Source organism: Oenanthe melanoleuca, chromosome 1 (genome assembly GCF_029582105.1).
Source record: "Oenanthe melanoleuca isolate GR-GAL-2019-014 chromosome 1, OMel1.0, whole genome shotgun sequence".
NCBI lineage: Eukaryota > Metazoa > Chordata > Aves > Passeriformes > Muscicapidae > Oenanthe > Oenanthe melanoleuca.
The window spans coordinates 65,228,133-65,246,556 of record NC_079333.1 but is presented as its reverse complement, the minus strand read 5'-3'; the positions used below and the strand labels follow the sequence as shown (position 1 = coordinate 65,246,556).

Below are 18,424 nucleotides of genomic sequence, written 5' to 3'. Positions count from 1 at the left end.
GAGCACAAGTCTGGTGAGGAGCAGCCGAGGGAGCTGGGGGTGTTTAGCCTGGAGAAAAGGGGGGGCTGGGGGGTAACCTTGGCACTTTCTACACCTCCTGAAAGGAGGCTGTCGCCAGGCTGAGGTAACCAGTGACAGGACAAGTCGACATAGTCACAAACTGCAGCAGGGAAGGTTAAGGTTGGACATTAGGAGGAATTTCTTCACAGAAAGGGTGACGGAGCATTGGAACGGGCCGCCCAGGGCGGTGGTGGAGTCACCATTCCTGCAGGCGTTTAAGGAGAGACTGGATGCAGCACTGAGGCGGCGCTGAGTGCCATGGTATAGTAACATGTAGTTCGATCACAAGTCGGACTCGACGATCTCGGAGGACTTTCCCACTCCCCCGCACCCCCGCTGCCGAGGCAGGAGGCGCCCAGCACCGACCCGTGGCGCAGCGCGGCGGGAGGAGGAGCCGCCGCCGCCCCTCGCTCGGCGGCGCCGCGGGCGGGTGCGCTGAGGGGAGGGCGGGGCCGCCGCCCGCCCGCCCGCCGCCATTTTGGCTGGTCCGCGTCGCTTCCGCCGCTGGAAGTAAACAGAGAGCGAGGCAGGGAGGGAGCGGAGCGGCGACGCGGGCAGGACGGGACCGACCGGACGGAGGAGGCGGCGCTGGGGTCGGCTTTGGCGGAGAGAGCTGATGTGGCCGGAGCGGAGGCGCCAGCGCGGCCCGAGCCCCGGTTAATGCGAAGCGCAGCAGGGAGCCGCCAGGTGATGGGGCGCGGAGGGGCGGGCGGCGCAGGGGACCATCCGCAGGGTCCCGGGCCCAGGAGCGGGCTCCGAGTGGCGGGGCTCGGGGCCTGCCGGGCTGCCGGAGCCCCGCGCCCCGGGCCGGGGCTGGGCCGGAAGGAACCGACCCTGAGGGGAGCGTTCTCCGGGAGTAGCGAGCGGTCCTTAAATCCTAGCCCGAAGTGTTTGGGGGTCGCTGCCTCGCAGCCTTCCCTTGATAGCGGCAATAAGCCGTGAAACCCTCGCTGTGTCCAGCGAACAGGCTGTTTGCGGCTGGGAGGGGTTGGGTTTGTGTCCGGGTCTCCCCCTCTGTCAGCCCGTGCTCCCCTTTAGCTCATTGCTGGTGTTCCTAGAAAAACAGCCTTTGTGCGGGGGTGCGGCACAGCGAGCTCGGCTGGGCAGGCTCTTGGGAAAGCGTTATCAGTCGGGTGCAAACAGCTCTGCACAGTTTGTTTTGTTTGGTTTTGGTTGTGGGTTGGGTGGTTTGTTTTTTGTTTTTTTTTTTTTGTTTTTTTTTTTTTTTTTTTTGTTTTTTTTTTTTTAACTGCCGTTGATGTTCTGGCTGCACCTTACTCGGCAATAAAAACAATGTTAAGCACGTGCTTTGCTCCTCCTCCTCCTCCTCCCGCTGCTGGGTGACTGAACTGTGTGATTAGGGTTGGACATGACTATTGCAAACAAGATAGCGTGGGTTGCGCCCAGGTGCGGAGTTCAGAAACAAGTCCTTAATAGGTGGAGAAATTTACTTGTAATATCTTTAGGAGTCATGCACCCGGCTTTCACCCATCTCTCTGCCCCAGTAGAGCTGGATATTTTTGTTGGGTTTTTTTGGGTTTTTTTCCCCTTTTTGCCAAGATCTTAGCTTTTAAAGCAAAGTCGGTTATAGCAGGAGTTTGAAAAACAGTGATATGTGTGTGTCCTGAGCATGCCAGAAAGAGTTAAAAGCGAGATCGATGGTTCATGCATTGCTAAGAAGTGATAAGCAATCGTCCTTTGAAAAATAGGCTTTACTCATACAGTAATTTGCTAGCATGGAATTTTGCGTCCATGTCTTCCTTGTTGAAAAGTTGGCCTTGGTTTCAAATGGTCAGATCTTTAAATTACTGTATATGTAAAGCAGAGTAAATTGAACTTCTAATTGCGTTTGGCTGTTCTTATGTTGAATATACAAAGAAGTTTGCTCTCCTAAGTGGCCTTTGTAAAAGAAATATATTTTCAGATAGCTCTGTAAGCTTCTGTAGGAAAACATGTATTCTTTAAATTTTGTATTTGTTTTATTGTTGGTACATGAAGTTACATTTAAAAAAATAAACTATTCTGATACTTTGAGTTCTGAAACGAGAAACCAAAAATTAGATGAACAAATTGGTTCAAAATTAGATGACTGAAACAGTCACGCAGTTCTTAAAATAATATTTTTTAGTCTTGAGCTTAGGTACCTTTTTCCTGTTTGGAAAAAGTTTGCCAAGGGAATATTTTTGAAAGGTTATACTTAATCTTCTTTTAATTACGATGTCAGTATCAAGAAGAAGTTGTCTGGAAAGGTGTGGTTTTTCCCCATCCCTTACTTTAAGTCATGGCATTTAAAACATGTAACTTATTTTCTTGGAAGAAAAAAATCATCATCAGTATCCTTCTAGTTATCTCTAGTGATAGCTATGTTGTCTCTTTTTTTTTAAGTTGTCTGTTTATGAAAATGTGGGACAGTATCCCACAACTTCCATGAGTGGGTTTTGGTCTGTAACCAGCATATATTAACTATTTAGAGCTCCTCTCAGTCAGCTCAGAGATGTACATTGAGTGCTGCTGATGACCTGGTCAGCTCTGTCAGCACATCCAAGAGCCTTTTTTCCAGAAGAAAAATGAATACAGTTTTGTCAGTGGCAGCTCCCTCCTGGTCTTCTCTGAAAATGAGACAAAAAAGAAGGGGGAAAAACCCCCCAAAACCTCCATTAACACAGTAATAAAAGTAACCTACCCGACTGGAACATTTATGTAAATTTTCTACCTTGCTAGCAAAAGGATGAGGCAGGATCTCTGTAAAGGAAGACTTGGAGAGCCCCATGTAGTAGTACCTTGTGTAGCTTTTTACAGATGGCTTTGGAAAGACACAGCATCAAACAGGCAAGCCTGAATTTGGCAAGTTAATAGCTTGCCTGTGGTGAATGCTTGTTGTAACCTAGTTGTTTGGAATATCTGTTTAGCCTAAAGCCTAAACTAATGTTGCATTTCAGACTAGCTTTTTATAAATACTGTTTTTGTACTGTGCTGAGTTACTGTCTTTAACAGAAACACGACAGGCTTGCGGTGGATTTGTCATTTAATTCTTGATTAATTTTAAGTTGAATTCAATTTTCACGTTTGCAGAATCCAGTTCCTTTATATTTTTTTTAGTTGCAGATGGTTCTGAGTCACTATTCAGTTCTCTTGCTTTTCTTCTCTGGTGAAGTGGCTCAGCAACAGAACTCTGGCAGAAAGCTTGTTCCAGCACAGGAATTGTGTTCTGCATAGTCCCATAGACGGGAACTGAATCATGGAAAACAGTTTCAGGAAGCAAGTAGAGATTTTTGCCCAGTACTGTTTTCATCCTCTGCTTGCCTCCAAGTGTGCTAGGAGTAAAAACAGGAGTTGAGAAAAGTCGAGACAAATTTTCTTCATCAGTCTTTTGTATGTTCAGGTTTGTCTCCATCACCTTATTAGTGGCTTTAGACCTTAAGTGATAGCTTGATTCTGACATATGAGTAGCTAGGATTAAAACCTTTTAAAGATAGGGAGGTGCCGGCTTTGAGAAAATAATCTGTGATGCACTGGAGTATGAATAGAATAATTTTTAGCTGACATTTTGTTTTAAGAAGTATTTATAAACTTTGTTACATTACATAGCAGGGAAACTTAACTTTTCAGATCCCAGAAGGACTGGGCATATGATAATTCTAGGCATGTAATTGTACTTGAATGTTAAACCAGGATGATTCTGCTGTGTATGAAGTCCTTATTTATCTTCTAGAAATCCGAGAGGCTATGGGTTCTTTTTGTGTCAGGCTCACCCTGCCCCCAAATTCTCTCAACTCCTCAGAGACTGGAATTGAGCACATTGTAGTTGAGTATGAGGTAGCAGAGCCCTTTAGGACATGATGTGCATCACACTGAGACTTTTAAAAATAAATGGTAAGATGCCAAGTTCAGTTGTAAGATGGCATGTACAAAAGAGCACCTCTGAATTAAAACCCAGTTGAGCCCTACATTTATTTCACATATGTGAAGGGTTTTTTTCTCTCTAATAATGTAATATAAGGTAGAAGTTGTTTAAGTGATGTCATTAGGGAAAAAGCATATGCTACAAACTTTTGCATTCGGCTGAATTTAATACAGTTTTGAAGAAATTTTTCTGCCCCTTCTCTAAAGTTTTTTTGTGGGCTGAAGCTTCCAGACTTTTACTGGAACTCTTCAGTAATCCCTACTTAGTAATAAGTTGGAAAAATGAAAGCACACCAGTGAACTTGATGAAATATATTTTTAAGGATGCTGATTTAAAACAGAGGCCTATTAAAGTAATGTATTTTAAGTAAATAAATTTAAAAGAAAAAATTCTTCCTTTCTGCGAAAAAATTATTTGGTCTGATACAACATCTGCAATATGCAGTGCCTGCAAGCATGCATTCAGTAATTATTTACTTCCTTGCCTGATTTTTATCTCCACAGTTCCAAGTGTTGTTCCTAATAAATAGGACCGGGGCAGCAATATTTATGTTGGTGTTCAAAGAATTGTTTCGAAGATTGTCCTTCCATTAGTAGAACAGTAGAGTAATAATCAACAACACAGTAAAACAAATTAGGTTCAAAGTGTTCTCAAAACACACAAATGAAACACTGAAAGGAGAGTGACTGTTATAAATGGGTTGGCACTGTTAATGATTAAAGAAGTAATATTAAAGATATCAGTTTAGATGATGGGGTTATTTCTGGACTGCCACTTTGGTTTGTTACTTGGGATTTTTTTATTTCCTTTATAAATGTCAGGAAAAAAACCCTGCCACGGTGTTATTGCATAAAATGCCCTTTTTCACTTCCACAGTTTTCTATTAATACTGTTCCCGTCTCTTTTTACGTTTACAAAATAAATAGATTTTTTTGTTGTTGTTATTACTTCTATAGAATGAAACGAGGAAGGAAAACTAATGAGGCCAACAGCAGTTCATCTGAAGACACAACTGAGAAGGAATCCAAGAGACACAAGGTTATAGAAAAGAAAACCACAGTTGGGCAGACTCCTGACTGGGCAAACCTGCTCCAAGACATTATCCTGCAGGTGTTCCAGTACTTGCCGCTTCTGGATCGTGCTCATGCATCCCAGGTGTGCAGGAGCTGGAACCAGGTGTTTCACATGCCTGATCTCTGGAGGTGCTTCGAGTTTGAACTGAATCAACCAGCCACATCCAACCTGAGGACTACACACCCCGAACTCATCAAGCAGATAATAAAGAGGCATTCCAACCACCTGCAGTATGTTAGCTTCAAGGTAGTGTATTTTGTAGGCTTTTAAAAGTTACTTTTATCCTGAAAGGAATAGGGCAGCTGCCAGTGTGGTAAGTGGCCTTGTTTTCAGGCTTAATATATGGAGGAAATGTATTCTCTAAATGGACACGTAGACAAGGAGGTTACCTCCCAATTAATTTGTTTGAGTATATTTTCAGAACCAAAACTTGTAATAACAGTTCTGAACATACCTTTTCATTGTCTTATTTCTATTAGATGGGAATTTTTTTGGTTGGTAGTGTCATTTGTTTGGTGGTTTGTTTTTGTGGGTCTTTTGTTGGTTTGTTTTTGGGGGTTTTTTGTGTGTTTTTTGGTTGCTTTTGGTTTTTTTTTTGAGGTATTTTTGTAGCAGTTTATCTGCTTAAATTCTGCTTCATGAAGTGGACAGAAATAGTTCTGATACAACTACATGTGTGCGTTACTGCCCCAGAATTAAGGTCAGGATGCATAAGTTGAGCATTTCCCCATTTCACATCCTATAGGTACTTGGCTCTAATATTCATGGTTAGAAATCATCTAATGCACAGAGAGTGACTTCAGTTCTGCTAGTCATCAACTAGCAGTTTTAATATTAGATTGTATGGGATTTTCTGTACTCAGCACAACCGTGTTTCAGGGGACTGAAAAAATATGTGGGATTTGCATAGGATGTACTGATTGCATGTACTGATTGTGCCTGGCTGAGAAATACTGTTTGATGAGAATTGGTTTTGTTCACACTGTGGAATTATTTTCGGCAGATGGAAACCTTTGATGTGGGCTTACATACCAGTGTGTTTTGGAAGGATTCTGTGAATCTGCTGTGTGAGAAATTTGGAAAGGAAATGTGTTCTGCAGCAAGTTCAGCATTCTTATTTCTGAGATCAGGGAGTTCTAATGCTGGAATCATCAGCATGTCAATAGCTGAGTCACCTCTGCCTGATCACAAGCTGCTGCTTGCAATAGCTGATCCAAACTGTTACCACAAGGTTTGCAGGGCTTTTATCAGCATCCAAATAAAGAAAACCTAGGGCTGTAGTGGAGTGACCTCCCAGTGTCTTATCTCCTGTCCATGTTGCTTTACACCCAAAGAATTTAGGATGCCCTTTACTGATAGTGATCCATAATTTCTTTCTTGTGTTGCTTCAGTTGTCCTCAGTGCTGCAGAATACACAAGGAAGTGGGCATAATGCTCACCATTCCTCTGTAAAGGCTGAAAATAAGAGGAGTGTTTTCTGTAGGCAAAGAAAGATGAGATTGTTGAAAATCAAGGTTTCTCAGCTTGCGTTTGAGCAGAAAAGGAACGTTCATTGGACTTAATCTGTTGCTGCCCAGGTGGCATGGCTTATGGTGGGGTTAAATTTGACCCTGTGATCAGGCTCTATGCTGTTCTGTAGGTTTGCAAAGCTGTCATGGCTGCTGTACATAAGGGGTTATTTAGAAAGCACACCTGAGTGTCAGGGGAGATCCACTGGAGACATACTGAGTGGTTTGGTTGGGTAGCAACCTGACTAATGATGGTTTTGGGGTTTGTGTTGGTTTGGTTTTTTTTTTTGAGTATTGCATCTGTTGTTGTTTTAACGGTGAAGGGCCAGTCATCCAGGTTCATATGCTAATGCACTTAACTCTCCAGCAGCTCAATTCTATGAACTGAGCCACTGTAAAAAGAAGTGGCTTTTGCACATAGTAAAGGCTTTATAGAATTCTTGGATTTTGTTAAGGATGAATGTAAAGAGGAATTTGAATAGGCAGTGGACCCTCCACTTGCTTGTTATTTAATGTGGAATGACTATCTTGGAACAAACTATTCAGCTGACCCCTCACAATGCTATATTTTACCAAAGTGTTTACAAGAGTAGTAAATTTATAGCAAATAGTCTTGGTAATTTTTGGTTCATACTTTTTGGGGAATAAAGAATAACATTGATGGATTCATGATGAGGCTTTTTTTTTTGACATCGCATTTCAGAAGGTAAAGTAAAAAAAAAAAAAGTTAAAGAGTGTATTTGCAGTGCTTTCTGAACACGAAATTCATTTTATTTTAAGGTGGACAGTAGCAAGGAATCTGCAGAAGCAGCTTGTGATATTTTATCACAGCTTGTGAATTGCTCTCTGAAAACACTTGGGCTAATTTCAACTGCCCGGCCAAGCTTCATGGATTTACCAAAGGTATTTGATTATGCATATTTTCTATTGCAAAGTATTGCAGTGTTTTATACAGTACTTCTGTAATTTTATGAAAAATTGTATTGCAGGAATATGAATCTTCTATGAAAGAAAAGTTTATTAGTGGTCTGGTCTCTAGTAAAGGGAGGAGCTGATATGTACAGTGATGGATATATAAAGTTCCATTCAGTCTCTGAATCATGTGAGAACGTAGACCTGACCTTGTTCTTTCAAGTCCTCCTGTCTGTCCACCTCAATGTAGTGCTGAGCTGCATGGTGCAAGAGGCTAGACAGTTCAGGTCTGTGTGATTGTATTGTGGCGTTTGTTTAGGAGACAATTACAGTCAAATGAGTGGTAGAGTTTTATCCATGTGCACTTGCCATTGGGCTTACACGATCTCTTCAGAAAGAAATAGGATCATAATTTGGAGGGCTTCATGTCATGCAGTCAAGCACCAGCATATTTGGTGGAGTGCACTCTATTTCTGAAATTTTCAGAAGATTTTTACCTTGCATGATTACCAAAAATCAGATATTGCTAAAGGCATTTAATCTGGAAGGCAACAGATCTCTTACATGTGCTTCTAGAGAAGCATTCCTGCTAGTGAGGTGGAAGTGTACTATTGCTAAGGAGGAGGGAAGTGGTTGTGAAGGGCCGGGTACAAATTGACTATTAGCGAGATCCCAGTGATGTCATGGCTGTTGATGGCAGTAAGGACAAGGAGGAACTAGAGACAGCCTCAGGAAAGGAAGTAGGCTGCAGGTAAGGCTAGCTACAGATGAGTTGTTATCCTTGCAGTGGTCACTGCCACATCATGTAGCTCTCTCAATTAAGTAATTTTAATCCATGGTTTTCAAAGAGGCTTTTCAGATATTTAATTAGTTTTGCTCTGATTTTTTTCCTTTTCTGATGTTCTTCAAGGTGTGATGATAAAAAAACCTGAATGTAGTGAAAACAACAGTGTGTTAAAAATACTTTGTGCTTTCAGCTCTTGCCACTTTAGCTCTCTTACTGGAGGGATATATTAGGGTCATGTCTAGCTTGCTGAGTAATTACTTGTATTGATTGTGAATGCTATGTTCTTACTCAGCTTCAAGGTTTATAAAAGACAGGCTTCCTTTTTTTGTTCTCAATAAGTTCACATTTAGCCTTTAAAAAAAAATAGATTCAAAATAAGCTAAAATTAGCTCTAAGGATAATTTGTCTTTTGGTGTTTAAACTTCAGTAGTTTGTCATTGGCATAAGGGACAAGTAGTGAAACTAAAGAATTGAATTTGGCCATGACTGAATTCTTGTTGTTAGTGACAGGTCTGTTAGAAGAGAAGGAGACAAAGATGAATTAATTTGGAAAATTGTTAATACTTTACTGTGGTTTTGGGATTTTTTTGGGGTGATAGGGATTTTTTATCAGCCTGTATAGGAAGTCTGAAGTACTTGGCATTATCCTAATCAGTTCTCTTTTGTCGTCAAGTGACCTGACATGTGGCAAATATCTGTAACTCATATTTAGACTTATGTTGCCTTTCTTTTCATGAAGTACACTCTAGGTGAGTAGAATCTTTTAAAGAATCATACTACAGATGTGACAATACTGAAAAGACCAGTTTTTACATGTTGGGATATTGCCTGTTTCCCATTAGCTCTTCAAACTGGAAGGTTCAAGTTACCTTCTTTGATAAGAGTGGTTAACTTTCTTTGCCTTTCTCTTTAACAGCATTCTTTTTCTAAATAGAGAGAATAAAACCACAGTACTAACTCTACAGAGTTGAAATAATATGAAAGCATCTTTTCTTCTGGACATAACATATATGAGTAACATACTGTTAGGATACTTGGAGTGGTCCCTAAATCCTAAGTGCTTAAAGATTCTGAGTTGAACTTCTTGTTTCCAATTGTATGAACTGACTTTGAAAGTTTGTGTAACTATGAAAGCAGTTAAGTTCTATTCTAAATCTAAATTGTGTGGCTGTTTTATCAAAAATCACAAATTTATCACCTAAGAATGAATAAATATTGTTGCTACGCCTTCTCTCATGTAATTGTATTCAGGATATGTGCCTGTAGCTCAGAGTGAAACAGGCTTGAAATCCAAGTAGCACATAATTTATTTTAAGATACTTAATGTAGCACATGGAGAAAATACTTTTTTCAAATCTTCTTTTTGGTCAGTCTTGTAAGAAATCATGAAGATGAACCAGCTATTCACTTAATACCACCAGTGGTTTCTAGAATCACTGCTGTATCTACTTCTTAGTCTGTGTTTCTCAAGCTCAGTTTTCCAGGGCTCTGTCTTAAATGATAAGTTTCAGTGGTTATGCAAAAATGCTGAGCACTTGTCCTACTTTATCTACACTGCTTATCCAGTAATTAATTGCTTTCCTGCTCCTTGGCTCTGTTTGGACCATTCCAGTTAGCTTTCCAAGAAATCCATCCAAACTCTGAATACTCAAGTGTAGGTGGTAGGCAGGCAGTACAGTCCTTTGGCTTTGGATACAAACACTCCTGACTGTTTGCATCTCACCAATGCAGCACAACTTGCCATGCAGGAATTCCTTTTCTACAAGATGCTTCTTTTAGAGTGTGACTTGCCTCATCTGCTCAAAGGACATTTTAAAAACACCCTCAAAATTAGAGCTTCTAGGCTTTCCCTTTGCTTGTGGTCTTTCTGTAGATCTAAATTTGTGCAGAGAATTTACCAGGGTCAGGTTCTTGATTAACATCTAATGTTACACATTCTGATTTGCCCAATTCATAAACTGATAGCAAAAAATTACTACACTTCCTCTACTAAAAATGTAAGTTTCAGTATTATTTTTAAATTATGCAATATCAAAAGAATGCTTTTTCAACAAATTCTGTCAAGAAGTAAAAACTAGGACTGCTCTGTATAGTGTAAAACCATTGAGATTTTTCTTCAGATATTGCTCTTTCATTTAAACTTTCTTTTTTTTTTTCAGTCTCACTTTATTTCTGCACTGACAGTGGTGTTTGTGAACTCTAAATCTCTCTCTTCACTGAAGATTGATGACACACCAGTAGATGATCCATCTCTCAAGGTTCTGGTGGCTAACAACAGCGACACACTCAAACTGTTGAAAATGAGCAGTTGTCCTCATGTTTCTCCAGCTGGTAAGCTACTGTGGAGCTACTAACAGGTGTTAGCTTGTTTGGGATTTTTTAATGCATGCATTAAATTTTGTCTGAAAAAATAGGGGTGGGGTTAACAGCAACTGTCCCTGAATAAAGTACTTTCAGGTGGTGGTCAATGCATCTATCCTATCACTTCACAGTGACTGCTGGGATACTAATAAAATAGTGCATGTCTGGTGTGGGCAAATAGTTAACCTCATGTGGAACTTTATAAAATTGATCATGCATTTTTTGTGCAATGACAAAGTATTTCAATGCAATTAGGCTTTTTTGGAATAGATGAGTTTCTTTTCTATATGTTGTTGTGTGTGGGTTTTGACTGTTGCCGTGCCATGGGTTAGGAAGATGCTGATTTAGTCATTCTGAAAGAAAGTCATTGCTGGTGAATAATTGCAGACAGCATCAAAAAGGGGAGATGAGACTGAGCTGTGCAAAACTTCTACTGTCACCGAATGTACTTCTCTGACACTGTCAAGTGTGTCTGTAACAATGAAGCCAGCTCATACCAGAATGAAATCACTCAAGGTTGTTGAAGTTCACAGAACTAACATTTGTGGTAGACTTCCACAATGCACAGCAGGTTTAAGATTTATCCACAGCCCATCATCTTAACACTTAGAGTTTTCCACTGAAAAGAGGAATTGTAAATGAAATGCTGGCAACTTAGTGTGATTCCTCTTTTGAGAATGAGGATGACACCATAACTTTCTCCATGCAAATATATTGCAGCTGTAAATGCTGGATTTATTATCTGTCAAATTCACCAGCAGGATTCCTGAAAGGGGAGAGCAGTTCTGTTGCAGAGGGTGTTATTGTAGTGATAACAAACAAAACAAAGTTAATACTTTTAAAAAGTGTAGCTCTCAGACAAACCTTGTGTTTGGTTTTGTATAAATAAGTCCTGAAAATGCAGGACTGATGTTTTGCAGCAGCCTGGTCCAGCAAAGTGTTCACAGAATTAACTGAATATTGCCTCCTCCAAAGCTTTCTAATCATAGATGGAGGTTGTTTAAATTAGCTTAAGGGACTGGCTTTTCCAACTTAAAATTGTTTTTTGAGAATCCTTGTGTCTGAGAAGTGCAAGAGCCTGTCTGTTAAGAGGAGAAGGCTTCAGCAGTAATTTGTAGCTAGGCAGAGAGAGTAATTTCCTTGGACTTGGATCGAAGAGTAACCTGTCAGCTCTAGCAGACTTTGCTGGTTTGTGGATAATCCTTGCTAGAAGGCTTCATTGGAACATCATACACTTGATAATTTGGGAGGAGACATGGGTGTGTTCTGATTGATGTATCTTTCATGGTTGCAAATAGAAGGAATAGTGGGTAAGAAATGGTCGTGCCTGTTTAAGCAGCACAACTGCTATTTTCCTTCATGGAGGATGAACAGATTGGGGTAAGATGCATTACTAACACAACCAGGGAGTGCTAAGCAAACAGTAGGAGAATTTAATTGCTTAATTCAGGTATGGGTGTGCCTTGAGATGGAGAAAAAGTGGATGCACTGGATTTGCATGGCACTGTTTTGTGGGGCAGTGACGGGGCTACTAGAGTGGCTTCTGTGAAAACTGCCAGAAGCTTCCCCATGTCCAACAGAGCCAAGGCCAAGCCCATCAGTGACATTGGTAGTGCCTCCTGGATAACTGGAAGGGTTAAGAAGGGGGAAAAGATATTGGAGGAGAGCAATTGCAGCTGGAGATAGGAGTGAGAATACATGTGAGAATACATGAGAGAAACAACTCTGCAGACACCAAAGTCAGTGAAGAAGGAGGGTCAGGAGCTGATCCAGGTGCCAGAACTGAGATTCCCCTGCAGCCCATGGTGCAGATCATGATGAGGCAGCTGTGCCCCTGCAGCCTTTGGAGGACCTTGTGTTGGAACAGGTGGATGCCTGAGGGAAGCTGAGACCCTGTGGGAAGCCTATGCTGGAAGAGTCTCTTGGAAGCATATATTGAGAGAGAAGCCCACACCTGTAGCACATTTGATGGTGGGAATTGACCATGTGGGGAAGTCTATTCCTGAAGGACTGCATGCCATGGAAGAGACTTATGCTGGAGCAGTTTGTGAAGAACTGTGGTCCAAGAAGGATTCCCACTGGAGAAGTTTGTGGGGGACTCCATGCCATTGCTGGGAAGGAGTGTGAGGAGTTTACCCCTTAGGAGAAAGGAGAGGCAGAGACAATATCTGAAGAACTGACTACAGCCCCCCATCCCCTGTCCCCTTGTGCTGCTGGGAGGGAAGGAGATAGAGAAAATCATGAGGAAGTTAAGCCTGGGAAGAACAAAGGAGTGAGAGGAAGGTGTGTTAAGATTCAGTTTTATTTCTCATTACCCTATTCTTATTAAATTGATAATAAATTGATTTCCCCAAGTTGAGTCTATTTTACCAGTGGTGGTAATTGGTTTGTGATCTCTCCCTGTCACCCTTATCTTCACCCTTGAGTTTTTAATTGTATTCTCTCTCCCCTACCCAGCTGGGGAAGGAAGTGACTGCACACCTTTGGTGTTCAGGGGTGTTCCACCAAGTGGAACAAAAAGTAAGAAGCTGGTATGTGGATAGTTGGCTTCAGGAGCAGGCAGACTGCAAAAATGAAACTCTTGAAGGAAAATGTGACCTGGATTTTTTTTTTTTTTTTTTGTAATGGGAATATTATAATTAGCAGGCTGCTATAAATGTGGAAAGACTATTGAACCAAAAGGACTGTGAGTTGCAAAACTAATTACTTGCAGATGCAGTTAAAATGTCTTTAGATTGGAGGAAGGAGGAATTCTCATTACTAGGTCAGTTCTCAAGTGAAGAATAGATAAGAGTAATGAAAGTAGAGCAAGAGAGATTCCACTACTGCAGAGATGAAGGAAGAAGATTGATATCAAACAGTGAATTGCTCTAAGTTACTGTACAGAGATAAAAAGGCATGTTTGAATTTGGGCTGGAGAAACAAAGGCAGTGATGTATTTCTAATCTTTGTGAGCTTATCTGAAGTTTCTTCGGTTTGTTGTTTCTGCTCTGAAATACTAACTGTTGGAACATAGGGAATGGAAAGCGTTCCTGTAAAGGTGGTATTTCTGCTGTGGCATGGGGATAGGAGGGCTGCTTCTCTTGGAGTGGGCAGTGGGAAGCAGAGCAGGTGTCAGGTGAGCCTGCATCAGGGACATCATGGGTCTGGGATTTTTTTGATGGAACTCTGCAGTAAGATGAGAGAGCAGAACCATTAACCTCTCAGTGACACAAAGGTGTAGGCAGTGCCTAGGGATGTTCTGTGAAGTACATGAGCTTCAGGCAGGCCCTCTAGTAGCTGTCTACACTGTATTCATTGTCAGCTCTGTATGTGGGATGCATAATTGACAGGCTGTGCCTATCCAGTTCTAGACCCATAGAAATCACAGTAAATAGAACCCCAGCTCTTCCCTTTTTGCATTCCACTGGTCTATAATGTACTCCTAAAGTTAACAAAGATTATTTGTGGAAGGATGGCAGCCAGGACAAGAAGCTTTGTCAAGATGAGAAAATGCATGTGGATCTTGAAACTGCCTAAAATACTTAATATCTCAACAGACCGAGGTATTCTGAAGAAGCGTGTCTGAATTTCCTTAGGTAGTGATCATAGTAACCCTTCTGATTCATGCAATGCTTTTGCAGTGATTTTTTTTTTTAAAGAAAGTGTTTCTATGCTCAGTATAGACTTCTCTTAAACTTAATAGCTGTACCTTAAAATAGCTGCTGTTTTCTGAATTTCTACCTGTTGCTTCAGAACTATAGTGTATTGAGCTCAGGGTTTTCAGTTCCACGTTAAATGCTATGCTCTCATCCCCTCTGTTAATGGAAAGGCCGTATCCTACATTTCATGCAGTTTTCTGGGTCACATGAAATGCAGAGGACTGTATGCTTTTCTTAGTGCTTTTTTATTTTTTTCAGCCCTGTTACCAGTATAATACCATTGCTTGTATCTACAAATAGTATGAGTGGAAACCTTAGACTGACCCGAATTCTCTCTTTAATGTTTTTGTCTTCTGTGAGCAGCAGATTATATTGAGTCATTACAGAGTCTGAAAGTTGCTGTTCTAGAAATCACTGCTCCAAATTTCTAGTGTTTTGCCTCTTTTTTGTTGTAGCTTTTCCAAATTTAGGCCTTTACTGACAGCAGCAGCCTCTCTATTGAATTAAAATCTGACATTCATTTTATTTTGCTTTACATTTGCTTTCTTCAGATGACAAATTTCATTCACAGTTGCTTTGTCACCCACAGAGCTGTCAGCAGTTCTTAAAGAGCTGGCTAAGACAATACTTTTATCATGAGTGAGGACCTTTTACAGAAATGAGATTGAGTATATGTGGTCTTACAACAGGACAGAACAATCAGAATATGCTATTTGTATACTTGACACTTCTGTTTATGTATTTGTTCACTTCTTTATGATTCCCAGCAAAATAGAGATGTAGTCACATTGTGTGTGTCTGTCTTACATGTAGGTACCAAGATCCCTTTTGCTTGTGCAAAAGATTAGTGTTCAGGTTGTCCAGTATGGTTTGGTTTTAAGGTCTTGGCTGCACGTCTGAAATAGGTGCCCATAGCACCCTCCTGACACACATGAACAAATTCCCTCCTGTGTCTCGTTCAGTTACCAGTGCCTTTGTCTGTGTAACCCCTGGCACAGTGTTCTCCTCTGGCAGGTATCCTTTGTGTGGCTGACCAGTGCCACGGCTTGCGTGAGCTGGCGCTGAACTACCACCTGCTGAGCGACGAGCTGCTGCTTGCTCTGTCTTCTGAGAAACACGTCAGGCTAGAACACTTGCGCATTGACGTTGTCAGTGAAAATCCCGGACAGACTCAGTTCCACACGATTCAGAAGAGCAGCTGGGACGCTTTCATCAAGCATTCTCCTAAAGTGAATCTAGTCATGTACTTTTTCTTGTACGAGGAGGAGTTTGACCCGTTCTTTCGTTACGAGATCCCCGTCACTCACCTGTACTTCGGGCGGTCGGTCAGCAAGGACGTGCTGGGCCGCGTGGGGCTGACGTGCCCGCGCCTGGTGGAACTGGTGGTGTGTGCCAATGGATTGCGGCCGCTGGACGAGGAGCTCATCTGCATCGCCGAGCGGTGCAAGTACCTGTCGGCCGTGGGCCTCGGGGAATGTGAAGTCTCTTGCAGTGCCTTTGTTGAGTTTGTCAAGATGTGTGGCGGTCGCCTCTCTCAGCTCTCTATTATGGAGGAAGTTTTGATTCCTGATCAGAAATACAGCTTAGAGCAGATTCACTGGGAGGTTTCAAAACATCTTGGTAGAGTCTGGTTCCCAGATATGATGCCCACTTGGTAAAGTCCTTAAAAGACTCCAGGGCGAATGGAGTAGCACCTTAAACCCAAGCTTACCATATTGCAATTTCCTGTATAAGCTTATTTAATAATATAGATTTTACTGCAAGTTAATTAATGGTTTGATTAAAAAAATTATTTTTCTTTCAAAAATTGTTTTGGAACTTACGAACCAGAAATAGAGTTCACAGCTCCAAAACCTGTTTTCATCCAAACAAAATTCAGCTTTCTATTTTATTCTTTGTCATTTCAAGTGACCTCAAATTTTTGGAAATGAAAAAAAAATTATTTAAAATATTGAAATGTACTTGCAAAATACCAGTTTTGATATGCTGTTTTTCCTTGATTTAGATTAGTAGTATTGGACATAATCATATTTGTTCTTAAAAAGCCAAACAAAACCCCACCAAAATTGCATGCTTTTGTTGCAGACTGTAGCATTTCTAAGTCCAGTCACCTCGATGACAAGATGGCTATGATAAGAAGTATTTAGTAGCCCTTAAAATATACACATTCTGTTAAGTCATAAAGGCAAGAGCAATACACTATAATAAGTTTAGACATCTAAAGCAGTAAGTTTACCACCTTATTCAGCAGATTATTACATCCATCTAAAATGTATTTAGAGCGCTAATGACCAGTAGTGTGAGCTACCAAAAGCGGTGTGGGGTTTTTTCCACCCTCTATGCATTTTAATGTAGTTTGCTTATGGGGTCTCAGATCTGCGTCTAAACCTGTTTTAAGGTATTTTATGTCTAGCTCAGGAAGCGAAAGCATTCTGGGGAAAAATGTAGATACATTGTATTTAAAACCACACTGGAGTTAATGAGCTTTTCTTGCACATTAACCGGTTTGGCAGCATACGGCCAGATGGAATAATGTATGGTTTGTGAAATGAACCCAGCAATGTTATTCTGATGACGTGGGTGTGAGCAGTTGGAGGTGAGAAAGGTAAAAGTTGAATGTTGACCAAGAACCTTTTCACAAAACCTTAGACCTTTTGGCTGCTTTCAGTTTGACAGAAATGATGTTGGAACAGTTGCTTACGCTGTATAAACTAACTGTATACTGTAAATCTGTTTCAGAAATGTTTATGTATAAAGTGGATGTTTGATAGATAATAATTTTTGTATACCTTTAATTCAGCTAGTTCTGTCATTTCATAATATTTAACAACCCAAAAGGAGTAGACTTGGTGAAGTAGAGCAATAGGCAAAATTTTGTTTTGAACATTTGATAAATCAGTTTTATTAAAGAAAGTTTTTAGTTTGTAAGTGGTGTAGGCAAGGCACTGCCTGTGATCTGGATGTGGCTTGTGACTTCATTTCTTACTGCCAACAGTTATTTTCTCTTCAGTTACTGATGGTAACACTGAAGTGTTTGCCAGACAACTGCATGTTTGAGAGATGTGGTCAGCCCTCAGCAAGGCAGAGCTGCCCCCGCAGGCTGGGTTGAGCTTAGCTGGTGGCTGCTTCTCTCTTGAGCTGTACAGCCCCTGCTGGTAGTAAGTGGATTTCCTTCATCTCTGATTTCAGTCATGTTTATCCAAATGTATAATTTAGTGTAATACACTTATGAGTGTATTTAAGTTCATAACTATATTTTGGGCAAACAATGCTCAGCGGACTGGACATCTTTATAGGGGAGTTGTATGTTTCTGTAGAGCTTTGATTTAAAAATTGCATTTTATGAAATACACGGTTTTTGTATTAGAATTTGTTAAATTAATGTAATACTATAATTTGCTTTTATTTGTACAAAAGGTGTCAATATATTTAGTCCGTAAAAGTAAAAAAGCTCTGTGTCTTTTATAACCCAACTCTCAGAACTGCCGGTATGAGAATGGTGGAGTAACACATGTAGTCTGGCAAATAGGATTTAGTTTTCACTACATTCATGTGAAATAATACCATTAGTAACAGAGCCGAAACATCTCTGGACCTTGACTGCAGGTGTCCTCATGCTGGCAAGGTAAGTCAAGTCCATGCTGGTCATGGGAATAACCGCAAGGCAAGGCACAACCTCGATACCAGATCCCACTCCTGGAATTCCCACCTTTGAAACCCAGCATTCTGCTGCTCACAGAGGCCTCTGTCAGACCCTGCTGTGAGGAACATAGTGGGAGCTGAAGGTGGCAGGGTTGGTTGTAGCAGAACTGCTTCTCCAGCAGAGTAAACTGGGGAAGGCTGTGTTGTTGCACCGACATCAAAAAGTCCTTCCTGAATGCAACACCACGTTATACCAGTTATTAAGATGTTCAGCACAAGAAAACTGCTTAAAGCAGTTGTCTCTCTCTTCCAGTGGCGATCAGCAGATTTTATACATTGAATCAATTACTGCACTCTTCGTTCAGATAATCCAAACTTGCCAGGCAAACCTACAGTGCTTTTTGAGCAAATTCTGTACATCTTATTTTGTCTTCTACATGTTCAAGCAAATGAATAAATACATTAAAAACATGGCAGAAGTGGTAAAGAGTACCACAGACTCACAAACTTCACTAGAAACATGAACATGAGTGTC

The 18,424-nt window shown here is 41.0% G+C and overlaps 2 protein-coding genes across 3 annotated transcripts in view; one reads left to right on the top strand and one right to left on the bottom strand.

The window, feature by feature from the left end:
- ACOD1 (aconitate decarboxylase 1) overlaps nt 1-18,424 on the bottom strand; it is a 65,681-nt gene that overhangs the window by 18,094 nt on the left and 29,163 nt on the right. The gene's annotated exons all lie outside the window — the stretch shown is intronic.
- On the top strand, nt 556-17,042 carry FBXL3 (F-box and leucine rich repeat protein 3). 2 transcript variants are annotated; one of them, XM_056491474.1, is made up of 5 exons: nt 556-747; nt 4,921-5,284; nt 7,327-7,449; nt 10,405-10,576; nt 15,262-17,042. In XM_056491474.1, the coding sequence occupies exons 2-5, from the start codon at nt 4,922-4,924 to the stop codon at nt 15,903-15,905; spliced, it is 1,302 nt and encodes a 433-aa protein (XP_056347449.1). In that variant the 5' UTR covers nt 556-747; nt 4,921; the 3' UTR covers nt 15,906-17,042. The 2 variants fall into 2 exon arrangements, with proteins under 2 accessions (XP_056347449.1, XP_056347456.1); XM_056491481.1 differs by lacking the exon at nt 7,327-7,449 and having other exon boundaries at nt 657-747.